Raw genomic sequence first — 12,816 nt, 5'->3', positions numbered from 1 at the left:
CTTGAGATAGGTTCTTGTATTCCTGATACAGGAGTCATGGTGTGGGCACTGTAGGATCAGCACTGGACACTGTAGGGTCAGCACTGGACACTGTAGGATCAGCACTGGGCACTGTAGGATCAGCACCGGACACTGTAGGGTCAGCACCGGGCACTGTAGGGTCAGCATCGGACACTGTAGGGTGTAGGGTCAGCACCGGACACTGTAGGGTCAGCACCGGACACTGTAGGATCAGCACTGGACACTGTAGGGTCAGCACTGGACACTGTAGGATCAGCACCGGGCACTGTAGGATCAGCACCGGACACTGTAGGGTCAGCACCGGGCACTGTAGGGTCAGCACCGGGCACTGTAGGGTCAGCACCGGGCACTGTAGGGTCAGCACCGGGCACTGTAGGGTCAGCACCGGACTCTGTAGGGTCAGCACTGTGCACCTTAGGATCAGTACTGGACACTGTAGGGTCAGCATCGGACACTGTAGGGTCAGCACTGTGCACCTTAGGGTCAGCACCGGGCACTGTAGGGTCAGCACCAGACACTGTAGGGTCAGCACCGGACACTGTAGGGTCAGCATCGGACACTGTAGGGTGTAGGGTCAGCACCGGACACTGTAGGGTGTAGGGTCAGCACCGGACACTGTAGGGTCAGCATCGGACACTGTAGGGTGTAGGGTCAGCACCGGACACTGTAGGGTCAGCACCGGACACTGTAGGGTCAGCACCGGGCACTGTAGGGTCGGCACCGGGCACTGTAGGGTCAGCACTGTGCACCTTAGGGTCAGTAGTGGACACTGTAGGATCAGCACTGAGCCACCAGGTCAGCAGTTCAAACTCACCAGCCACTCCTCAGAAACCCTGTATAGGTCGTTATGAATGAGAACCCATTCAGTGGCACTTGACAACCGACAGCATTCTGATGTAAACATTAAAGACTACGTGTTTTCCTCTAAGTACTGCTTTAGCTATATTCCACACATTGTGATATGTTATTTGGGTGTTGTCATGTGGTTTTAAGTCTTACCTCATTTCCAGTATTTCTTCTCTGACCCCTGAATTATTGCGTAGTGACTTTCTGTATTTTGAGACACTTAAGGATTTTCCGGGGCTTTTGATTGGTTGCTTTTTTGTTTTTTCTTTGCTGAATGAACGTAGTCTAGGTAAAATTTGTTGAGCTTCGACTCACGCTTGCTAGGTTTCCGCTTTAATGACAGTTCCCCAGGTGCTTGCGAGAACATAGGTTGCAGCTCTCTTGGGTGTCGTGTAGTCCACAGGTGCATAAAAGCTAGCTTGTTCATTCTGTCTTGGCCACCTCACTCCGCCGATTGCTAAAAGAGGTGGGTCCCGATTTCCACTGTGACCCTGGTTTGAGTGTTCCTCCTTGAGGCGCTGCAGTTTTTCTTTGTGTATTTGGAGGCTGAGCTGTTGTCACACAAGTCTAGACGTCTTTTGTTGTTCCATCATGGTGCCTACACTCCATGGGCTTTGACTTTGCCACACCAATTTCCTTTGGGCTGTTATGGGTGGTACCTTTCCTCATGGTGTCTACAGCTCTTGGTTTGAGGAGGTGCCCTTTTATCCAAGATCTTGAGTGGTTTTCCAGAGGGGGGTTAGCTCAGTAGAAAGGTTAAACAAAGGTATGGTTTTTGACATTCTAGGAGCCACGTTAAAAAGTCAAGCAGAATGTTGAGTTTTAACAGCACATTCACTTACCCAACATGTGAAGTATATAGAACGGGTATTTTACATTCCCTTTTGCACTGAGCCTTTGGATCTTGTGTGTTGTGCTGTCTCCATGCAGCCCCTCTTGTTCCAGGCACTGTGTGGCTTGTGTGCTCGAGGCCCCTTTGGAGATAGTGTGAGTCCATGGGCCCCTGTTCTCTCTCAGGCAGACGCTCTGCACCTCTGCTGCCTCCAGCCTGGTGTCTCGGATGGACTCACATAGAGGCTGTGCCAAGCGGGCCGCCTCTGTGTGAGCCACTCAGATGTCCATCTGGCCTCCCAGGTGGCCCCACCCTGTGCTGCGAGTCTCCACATACCCCCTTTTCCGAGTGACAGGTTCCCCGAGGCCAGGCCAGGCGGGGCTCCATGTGGAATGAGTGCATGGCTGGGTAAACAAACAGTCACTGTGCTACCTAGCGAGTGTGGACAAGAGACTAGCCTGTGTAGATGACCCCCAGGTTCTGGGGAGAAGGGCAGCCAGGAGGCAGCGTGGGCACAGGAGTGGGGCCGGGATCAGGGCTGCTGAAGGAGGGGGCAGGCTGGAGGGCTGGCACAGTAGTTAGGTGCCTACCTGCCAACTGAGGCCACCAGCTGCTCTGCGGGAAAACGATGTGGCAGTGTGCACCTGAAAAGATGGACGGTCTCTGAAGCCCTCCGAGGAGGAGGCAGCTCTGACTGCGTCTCAGCCGGCGGACGCTCAGTGTAGTTCTCTCCGTGCCATGTGGGGGCGCCCAGGCAGGCTTCAGGGAGGCCCCTCCCTGATGGGGTGGTGCCCTCTGGAGCACCTGCCAGCCTCCTGCCAGCCTCCTTGACCCTCAGCTGACCCCCCCTCCCCTGCCCTGTAGAGGCAGGCCCTGTGCCCCACCTTTGGGACCGGGGTGAGCCTGCGAGACTGGCTGTCAGGGCGCAGAAGTCAGTTGAGAGAGGAGCACCCACCACCCTTCTCCCCACAGTGCAAGAAGAAGCACACACTGCTCTGCCCCGACTTCTCCCGCCGCGGTGTCTGTCCCCGAGGTCCCCAGTGCCAGTTGCTCCATCGTAGTCAGAAGTGTCCCGGCCGCCAGGCAGCCCCGGCCTCCGCAGCCAATGACACGTCCCCCAGGAGCAGAATTGCTTCTAGCCATGGGTCCAGGTGAAGGCGCGGGTGTGTGTGTGTGTGTGTGTGTGTGTGTGTGAAGGGGGTGAGACCCCTGGACTTGGAACCACAGGGACACACCTCTATACCAGGCTGGGGGGCGTGACTTACAGAGGCCCCTCCCCAGTCCCTGTGGCTGCAAAGAGCCAGGTGGAGAGGGTGTTGGGCCATGGGGAAGGGTGACTTGGGGTGGCCTGGGTGGGGCCAGCCTACAGTGGGAGCCATCAGCATGAAGGGCAGTGGTCAGCACCAAGTGGGATCTTCTGCCCGTGGGTCCCCAGCCACCTCAGGCTGGGCCAGCCTCTGTGACCTTCTCACACAGACCCTGCCCTTCCTCTACAGAAAGCTCTCAGCTGCCCAGCGTCCCTCCAGGCCGACACCTGGTTCCCCCTGCTCCATGGTGGCTGCCCTGCCCCCACCCCCCTCCTCCCTGGTGGGCTTAGCCTTGGCCTCCAGTGTGTTGTCCACAGCCTCCTCCTCTGCTTCCTTGGACCCTGAGGCGGCCTCAGTCTCGGAGCCTGCGTCCGCTGTGATGAGCACCAGGCTGCCCTCCTTCATCTCGTTGCGGAGCTCCCCCAGCCCGGCCCGCCAACCCAGTGCCCGTCCCCTTGGGAGCTCCCCCAGCAAAGACTCAGGTAGGCAACAGGCCCCCAGCCTGAGTCAACCCGCCAGCCACGAGGGCCGTCCCAGCCGAGGGCTGATTTAATTAGAAAGCACCCATTTTTGTTAATTTGCTGGAGCCGATGGCTGCGCACTCCTGTGGAGAACAGATGTTACTCTCCCCCGGTGAACATTTGGGGCTTGGTAAATGGCTCCACTCAGCCTTGTTTAGGAGAGAAAAGAGGATTTTATGGCTGCAAACGACCCTTTCTGTAAACATTTTACAGCTCTCCGCGCGTTTGAGTGACGATAAACCCCAAGCAGCTCGGCGGGCTGCAAATTTGCGACCATACGGCTATCATTTTATTGTCATATTTCACGGTCGTAACGTTAATGGAAGATGCTTGCTACAGCCTTCTTTAACGACTCCACTGAGCTCACTCAACGCCTGGCGGAGGGCGCAGGAGGGGCTCCACCGCCCGGCCAGCACTAGCCCCTCACCCTCTGGCCTGACTCTGGGGCCCAGGGTAGTGGGCTGGGGACAGTCCCAGGCAGGAAGCTGCTACACCTGCTGAAAGGGCCACTCCAGGGGGTGAGGCCCATGGGCCCCAGGGTTGGGCCCGGCCTGGGTGCTGGCTCTGGGGGACTCAGGAGAGAGAGGGGCTTATAGGGGCACTGTGCCCTGCGTGTGAACCCTAGGGACAGAGCAGCCTGGAGGGTGTCCCAGAGCACACAGGGCAGGTCATGAAGGCCTCCTGGAACCACCTGCTGTCAATGGCCCCACCCCAGAGTCACTTGTGCGGGAGTTTCTGTCCTGCCCACCCCCAGCTGAGACAGCTTGACACGTGTACCTGAGTGTGTGTTTGTGAGTGTGTACGTGTGTGTGCTTGTGCCTGAGGATACCTGTGTGCATTGTGTGTGCGTGTACATGTGGACATGCATGTACATGTGAGTGGATATCATATGCACACATGTGCACGTGACTGTTATGTACTGTACACGTGTGTGCATATGTGGACATGTGTATGAGCGTGGGTGTGCATGTACCTGAGGGTACCTGTGTGTATGCATGTGTGTGCACCTGTAAACGTGTGCGAGAGTGTGTGCGTGCACACCTGTGTGAGCCAGGTGGGAGTTGTGGTATTTATAGCTCGGCCAGAGGTGCCGACTCCCACAGTGAGTCTGCCCCCTGGGGCAGGGCTCCCACCTCTCTGCCCGCCCCCGCCTCACTTGGGGATGTGTGGCCTTCGTGTCTGATTGCTGCTTTTGGCTGCAGGGAGGTCTCTCCACATCAAGCCCCGCCTGTGAGGCCAGGAACAGTCCTTTACCTCTTGTCCTGGATGGAGGAAGCTGGCCCCACGCCACAGAGGGCGTCCACCAGCCCCACGCAGCACGATGGCCTCGACTCACAACCTCTTGGACATCCCTGCCCCCGGCTCCTGGGTCCTTGTTAGCTCTCCTCAGCCCCCCAGCCCCCAGCCCAGGCTGAGGGGCCAGTACACCTGACCAGTACCGTGAAGTCCCCGCCTGGAAGAGACCCACATGTTCAGCAATAAAGGCTGTGTCCCATGTTTGTGTGCCTTCTGCCTGCTGTCCTAGAGGCACTCCGAGGACGAAGGCAGGTCCCTTGCAGGGAGGTGGCTTAGGTGTGGTCTGGGGCAGCTGGACCCTCAGAGGCCAGGTCTGACACACACACCCTCCCCCCCAGCTACCTGGTCCTGGACCAATGTCAGCGGCCAGCACAGAGTGTCTCTGAGGGGTCACTGAACCCCACTTCCCTTCCCACTGGAGTGGTCCTGAGGTCAAGCCAAGCTGCTGAGTTGGGGGCTAGGCTCTGGGGCAGCAGCTGGTCCCACCCGATTTCTTACTCTGTATGTCTCCAGGTTGTGCCTTCAGCTCTGGGGCCGGCTGTGGGGACATCATGGAAGCAGGCACTGGACAAAGTCAGGGTCCAGTCCCAGACCCTGGACTCCAGAGAGTGTGGCAGAGACTGAGGGCTGGGTTTTCAGCACCACTTTGTCCCACCGACCCCTCCACTTCCTGGAGAAACTGGATTCCCAGGGCCCTGCCAGCAGTGTCTTCTCTTGCTCCTAAGGGGGCTCCTGAGACCACACGGCCAGAGGCCAAGAGGGTGGGGGCAGGGTGCTAAGGGGGTTCTTAAGACCACACGGCCAGAGGCCAAGAGGGTGGGGGCAGGGTGCTAAGGGGGCTCTTAAGACCACACAGCCAGAGGCCAAGAGGGTGGGGGCAGGGTGCTAAGGGGGCTCCTGAGACCACACGGTCAGAGGCCAACAGGGTGGGGACAGGAGCCTAAGGGGGTGGACCTTGTGTGGGGCTGCCAGCAGACAGGCATGGAGGCCACTGTGAGGAGGCCATCTGAGTAGGCGTGGTGGCCATGGAGGGGCAGCAGGGCCCAGATCTGGAAGCATGGATGGCACTGGGTGGGGGTGGGTGACTTTGGGCACAGGATGAGTAATTTGTGTTTCATGATGCGGGGTGTGGGGGGCTGCCCATCAGTGTCTGTTCCCAGCAGTACCTTTTCTGGTTGTGGCTCTCTGTCCCCTCCTGTCTGTGTCACACCCACGATGGCTTGTTGTGAAATGCTGTTAAGTTGATTCTGACTCAGAACAAGCTGGTGTAGGGTTTCCATGGAGTGGCCGGTGTGTTTGAACTGCCGGCCTTCTTGTTGTCAGTCCAGTGCTGACCCGGAAGTGCTAGACCTGTTATTTCTGCTCCGGTCGGCCACCACGGAGAGTCCCCCCGCCCCCCAGGAGGGCTCAGACTGAGCGCTCTCGCTAGACCAGTGCTTCCCATGCAGCAGGTGCTCCCGGAGTGCTCATGAACAGATGTGCTCCACGAGTAGTCATCCCAACACCAAACCCTATAGGACAGCCAAGGGTTCTGAGACGATAAATCTTTACGAGAGCAGACCCTCATCGTTACCTCACAGAACAGCTGGTGGGTTTGAACTGCCGACCTCGTGGTTAGCGGCCCAGTGCTTAACCTACGGTGCCATCAGTATGCCTTTCATTAGTTGTTAAGTTCCATCGAGTTGGTTCCGACTCATAGCGACCCTGTATGGGGTTTCCGAGGAGCGGCTGGTGAGCTTGAACCGCCCGGTTTGCTGTTCAAACTGACCGTGCTGTCCAGCGCATTAACCCGCAGCACCACACCAGGACTCCTCATTGGTCACTGGTGGAGGTGCTGGTGGTGGTGGTTATGTGCCGTGGAGTCGGTTCTGACTCATAACGACCCTGCACAGGGTTTCCGAGGCTGTAAATCTTTACGGGAGCAGAAAGCCTCATCTTTCTCCCGTGGAACAGCTGGTAGTTTCGAACTGCTGACCTTGAGGTTAGCATTTCAGTCCGTACACACTGTGCTACCAGAGCTCCTTTCATTAGTTATTAGGGACAAACAAATGAAAAGCACAGAGGAGCAGCTTCTACACAGACACCAGCCAGCCCTCAACTTCATGGATGACCAGAAGCCCTGAGGAGGAGCCACAGCAAATCCCAATGTCTGATTTTAAAGCCTACTATATGGCCCTCTGGGGTAAGACCGAACCACAAAGTTGGCTTGAACCCCAAGGTCGGAAGCTCGGACTCACCAGTTGCTCCTTGGAAACCCTATACAGGGTCGCTATGGGTCAGAACCAACTCGATGGCACTTAACAACAACAACATTTATCTACAGTCATCAAACAGCTGACCACTGCAGTCCCAACAGACCTGCGGACCAGAACTGAAAGTCCAGAAATAAACTCACACATCTGTGCTCAGCTGATTTTTAACAAGGTTCTACAGCCACTGGATGGGGAAAGGAGTTCACGAAATGGTGCTGGGGGGACTCCGCTTTCTGCACCTCACACCACACACAAACAAGTGCAAAATGGACCAAGAACCTAAATGTGTGACTAAAGCCATGAAATTCTTAGGAGACTAAGCAGGGGCAACACTGCCAGGCCTAACTTCAACACTGTTATGGAATAAGTAAAGGACAAGCTGCAAAAGACAAGTCAGTGGGACCTCAGAGAACTAAAAACACGTGTTCATCCAAAGACTGCTGAACAAGTGAAAAGGCAAGCTACCCCCGGGAGGGTGGCACCGTAGACCACGCGCCCGACAGGAATCTAAGAGCCATAACGTGTCCATAGGGCTGTGAGGACCACACAAAGACAGACAGCCCAATCATGCGGTGGGCAAATGAGGACAAGCCCATGGCCACCAAGCCCATGAGAAGATGCTGTGTCCTCTCAGGGAGATGCAGATCAAAGGCACTTTACTCCCACCAGGTGACTCAACAGGAGTCCTGATGACGTTGTAGGATCCCCACTGGACTGCTAACCACAAAGTCAGCAGTTCAAACCCGCCAGCCACTCTACAGGTGGCAAGCAGTCACAGCCTCAGAACCCTTATACAGGGTCGCTGGGGGTTTAGTTTTTTTGAGAGGTGACTACAAAGAGCCCTGGTGGTACAATGGGTTAAACACTGTAGATGGCCAGGTTGGCAGTTCAGACCTACCAGCCTCTCCTCTGAGAGGAGGAAGACGGGACTGGCTGCTTCTGGGCCGTAGGTAGCACAGTGAGTCAGGCCGACTTGACAACAGGCTTGGGTTGGGATTTAGTTTTTGGTAGGTGGCTAAGCTTTCAAAACGGCAACAGAAAAAAATAACATGGTGAGGGTGTGGGGAAACGGGAACCCGCATTCATTGCTGGTGGGAATGTAAGCTAGTATAACCATGTGGAAAACGATGTGGCGATTCCTCAAAAAACCACAAGTACCTTAAGTCTAAAAGGCAAATCCACTGCCATCGAGTCAATTGCAACCCACATAAACCCTTTCTAGACTTTCAAGAACTATACATCTTCACGGGAGCACAGAGCCTCATCTTTCTCCTTTGAACAGCTGACCTTTCAGACTAGTAATTCCATGCCTAGGTATACACTCCAAAGATTTGAAAGCAGAGACTTGTCCGCCGTTGTTCATTGTGGCACTCTTCACAACAGCCGGAAGATAGAAACAACCCAGATGCCCAGCGGCAGGTGATTGGGTAAACACGATGTGGAGCCTAACTTACGGGGACCACTCCTCAGCCACTTCTGATGTATGCTGATGTAGAGATGGAACTGGAGAACATTATGCTGAGTGAAGAAGTCTCCCCAAAGGACAAATACTGTCTGACCTCACTTATATGAAAAGACAAATGTGTAGAGAAGAGAGTTCATTAGTGGTTACGGGGGGCGGGGGGAGTTAACAGTGGGGCAAATATCACATTAATTAAGGGGAGGGTTGTACCGTTATCATAATTGTTAAGTTGTACGCCTGCAAAAAGTTGAATTGGCAAAAGTGTGATGTTGTTAAGTGCTGTTGAGTTGGTTCTGATTCATAGCGACCCTGTACAGGGTTACTTAGGTTTTTAAATCTTCCCAGGAGTAGAAACCCTCATCTTTCTCCTGTGCAAAGTGTGATGTTATTGTTGTTAAGTGCATTTGAGTTGGTTTTGACCAGAGTGACCCTGTATAGAGTTTTAGATATATTGAAAACAATGACCGGGGGTGGGGTGGGGGGAGTAGCTACTGAGACCTCTTGTGTACCAGCAAACACTGCCAGGATTTCATTCCTTGGTGTGGAGGTTTAGGGACAGCCCCAGAAAGTGCTTCTGCCTATCTCTGAGTTCAGTGCATGGTGCACAACCATCAGTCTCATCCGTACATGGCCACCCATCCAAACCCAGCCCCACTTAGAGGAAGAAGGAGAACCAGGACTAGAGGCGAAGATGGAATAGTCATGTGACTGGTCACCTTGAGGAACAACCTCGTCCTTTGTCATGAGGCCAGACCTGAATGGTGACTGGCTATCATTACTGAACACGTGATCAAAGATTCTGTAAAAACAGTCTTAATCAATAGGGGTGGGTGATGTAGAAGAGAATTTCAGATTCAAATGGAATCCAGACTTTCTGGAATCATGGAGGCAGGATGAACCCTTGAAACTGTTGCCTTAAGATAATCTTTAAATTGTTGTTAGGTGCCATCGAGTCGGTACCAACTCAGCGATCCTATCCCCTGAAGTCTTCTTAAAACCAAACCATAGCCCAGTGTGGCTAGCAGAGGAGGTGTGTGTCGAGCACTGTGTTCTCCTAACATCTGTCTATCTGGAGTCCTGGCGTAGTGCCGTGGGATAAGCACCCAACCTCAAGTTTGGTGGGAACCGCAAGGTTGGCAGTTCAGACTCACCAGCCGCTCCTTGGAAACCCTATATAAGGGTCTTCATGAGTCAGAACCAACTCGTTGGCACTTAAAACAAGTTCTATCCATGTCGGATCAGACCGACCACAGTAACTGAAGGATGACACAGGGAACAAGGAACAGCCGTCCTTGTCCGTGGTGAGGAACAACGATGGCACTCAGGGCACACGTGAACTGTTGAGCTGGTGTGTATTTTCCTGTGCATATTCTCAACAACCATTGCAAACAGAGGTGACCCAACAGAAGGCAGAAATCATTGAACAATATCATTAATACAGCAGGTAAGTCTGATTTTACCAAGGAGAATTCAAAAACACTTGGAACAGTACACACACAGATGACTGGCAGAAACTCAAGCTGGTTCACAACAGGACATGGAACGAGGGATATCATTGCTGCCATCAGATAGATCTTGGCTGAAAGCAAAGAATACCGAAAGATACCATTTATTTGTGCTTTATTGACTATGCAAAGGCTTTTGACTGTGTGGCTTATGACAGACTATGGATAGCATTGCAAAGCATGGGTATTCCAGGACACTAATCGGACTCATGAACCTATCTAAGTTTGGTGATTCCTCATATATAGGCCATGAGGCAGTTGTTAGAACGAGGAGATGCTGAATGGTTTATAATCAGGAAAGGTGTACACCAGGGTTGTATCTTTTCACTATTCTTACTCAATCTGTACGTTGTGCCAATAATTCAAGAAGCTGGATTATATGAAGAAGAACATGATATGAGGATTGGAGGAAGGCTCACTAACAATGTACGATATGCAGATGATACAATCGTGTTTGTTGAAAGCAAAGAGGACGTGAAGATCAAAGAACACAGCGTTCAGTAGGGATTGCACCTCAGTCTACATAAAGAAAACAAAAATCTTCATCGCTGGACCAATAAATAGCATCATGATAAATGGAGAAAAGATTTAAATTGTCAAAGGCTTCATTTTACTTGGGTCCATAATCAAGATTCATGGAAGCAGCAGTGAAAACCAAATGATGTACTGCTTTAGGCAAATCTGCTGCACAAGCCCTCGTTACCGTGTTAGAGAGTAAAGAGATCAGTTTGAGGGCTAAGGTGCGCCCGACGCAAGCCTCATGTACATGCGAAAGCTGGACGGTAATCAGGAAGGCCATAGAAGAACTGATGCGTTTGAGTGTTGGAGGAGAACATTAAAAGTACCATGAATGGGCCGAAGAACAAACCGATCTGTTTTGGAGGAAGTGCAGCCAGAGTACTCCTTAGAAATGAGGAAGACGAGACTTTGTTTCTTGTACTTCAGACATATCCGGAGGGCCCAGTCCCTGGAGAAATAGAGAGTCAGCGAAAGAAAGAGAGGAAGACCACCAAAGAGGTGACTGACGTAGTGGCAACAGCAGCCAGCTCAAGTGTAACAGTGATTGTGAGGCTGGCTCAGGACCAGGCAGTGTTTTGTCGGGTCACTGTGTGTCGGGTCACTGTGAGTTGGAACCGACCCGATGGCACCTCGCAACAACTATATATGAGATACCACTGCAGCCTCACTAGGGTGTCTGATCAGAAAAACAGGAAAAAAAAAAAATTTAACCGGAACCTTCATCCGTTCATTGCTGGTGGGCAATGAAGGAGTGCTGTCAGTATTGAGAAGTTTGGTGATTCCTCAAAAAGTTAACCACCGAGTAACCATAGGACCCAGCAGCTATACTCGTAGGCACGCACCCAGAAGACGTGAAAGCAGGGACTCACACAGATACGTGTGCACTAACGTCCACAGCAGCCCTATGCACAAAGGCTCAATGTCAAAGCAACCCATGTCCATCCACAGATGATGGACAAACAGTGTCCATCCATACAGTGGAATATGACTCAGCCATGAAGAGAAAGGAAGTTTTGGTGCCTGCCACAACCTGAATAGACCTCGAAAACATGGTGCTTCATGAAATATGTCCGATGGCAAAGGACGAAGGTTGTGTGAAATGTCTAGAATAGATGTTAGTGGCTCCCAGGGGTGGGGATGAGGAAGATCAGGGACTCATTACTTCGGGGCAGTGAGCTGAGGGACATGGAGACATCACAGCAGAGAGTGGCCGATGGTTGGCAACATGCTGAGTTGTATTTGTGAGCAGTGATGAAGGAGCCACTCTGAGGCATGTTTTAGCCTCAATATTGGAAAAAACAAAGCTTGAGGAAGAGAACACAGCACTCACTGGGAGGGGCGCTCAGTGCTAGTGTTCCAGCACCTTCCATTGTAACCAGAAGGGGTGTGGTGACAGACCCCATGGGCCTCAGGAGCCACTTCATGCCCAACATGAGCAGTGTGTGTGTCCCTCGAACATGGCAGTCATAGCAGTAGGTGGAAGGATGTCCTGAGGAGGCACTCCTGGTGCTGCTCAGCAATGTATGCTGGGAAGTGCTGAGAGCGGAGGTCAGTGGGAGCCTGCTGCTCCATCCCTCCCTGGGCTCTGGAGACAGCACTGGCCCTTGCGGTGCTCTCTGTCCACCACTGCACGTGTGGCACAGGCTGTGGGCGCTCCGGGCTCCGGGTCCCTCTCCATATCCCAGCCAGGCTGGCGCCTCCACCCCAATCTGGGAGTCCCAGCTCCCCCACTTCCTGTCCTACCCCCAGTCCCAGAAGTCAAGGGCTGTTCTTCAGCCCCCTCCAAGTCCACCTCTCCCAGAGCGGCCTGTGGCCAGGGTGGCAGTGTGCTGATGGTTCCTGGACATGGACCCCACCTGTCACTGTTGTCCAGCCGGCAGCCAGGTCACTTGTGTTACGTGTCCAGTGGGTTCATGTCCAGCTCCCCACCTGTCCCTCTCCTCCCCACTATCCCTCCCTCATTACACCCATGTAGGACCAAGGCTGAGCCCCCGAAGGGCTTCCACCTCACAGGAGTAGAACCCAGAGTCCCACAGTGGTCCCAGGGACCCTACCTGACTCTAACCACCCCAGCATGCTGACCTGCAGGTAGGCACATGCTCCCTGCTCCTCTCCTGAGGCTCCCCTCAAACGGAGAGACCACTGCTGGAGACACAGCCCTTCACCTGCTCACGTTCCCTCCTCTGCAGGCCCACCCTCCCCTCCCCCACCTGACCGCTGACCTCCTAGCGCACTGGACTACACAGAGGCCTCTT

General features: G+C 53.7%; 1 protein-coding gene across 1 annotated transcript in view; it reads left to right on the top strand.

Annotated features, from left to right (window-relative positions):
- The window catches only part of ZC3H3 (zinc finger CCCH-type containing 3), a 76,299-nt gene that overhangs the window by 52,400 nt on the left and 11,083 nt on the right, over positions 1–12,816 (top strand). Inside the window, exons 12-13 of the mRNA XM_006830865.1 lie at positions 2,672–2,850; positions 3,196–3,488. Of these exons, the coding sequence (XP_006830928.1) occupies positions 2,672–2,850; positions 3,196–3,488 (472 nt within the window). The remainder of the gene's footprint in view (positions 1–2,671; positions 2,851–3,195; positions 3,489–12,816) is intronic.

Source organism: Chrysochloris asiatica, unplaced genomic scaffold (genome assembly GCF_000296735.1).
Source record: "Chrysochloris asiatica unplaced genomic scaffold, ChrAsi1.0 scaffold00001, whole genome shotgun sequence".
Lineage (NCBI taxonomy): Eukaryota > Metazoa > Chordata > Mammalia > Afrosoricida > Chrysochloridae > Chrysochloris > Chrysochloris asiatica.
Note: the sequence above shows the minus strand (reverse complement) of the source record. Positions and strands in the feature narration are given on the sequence as shown.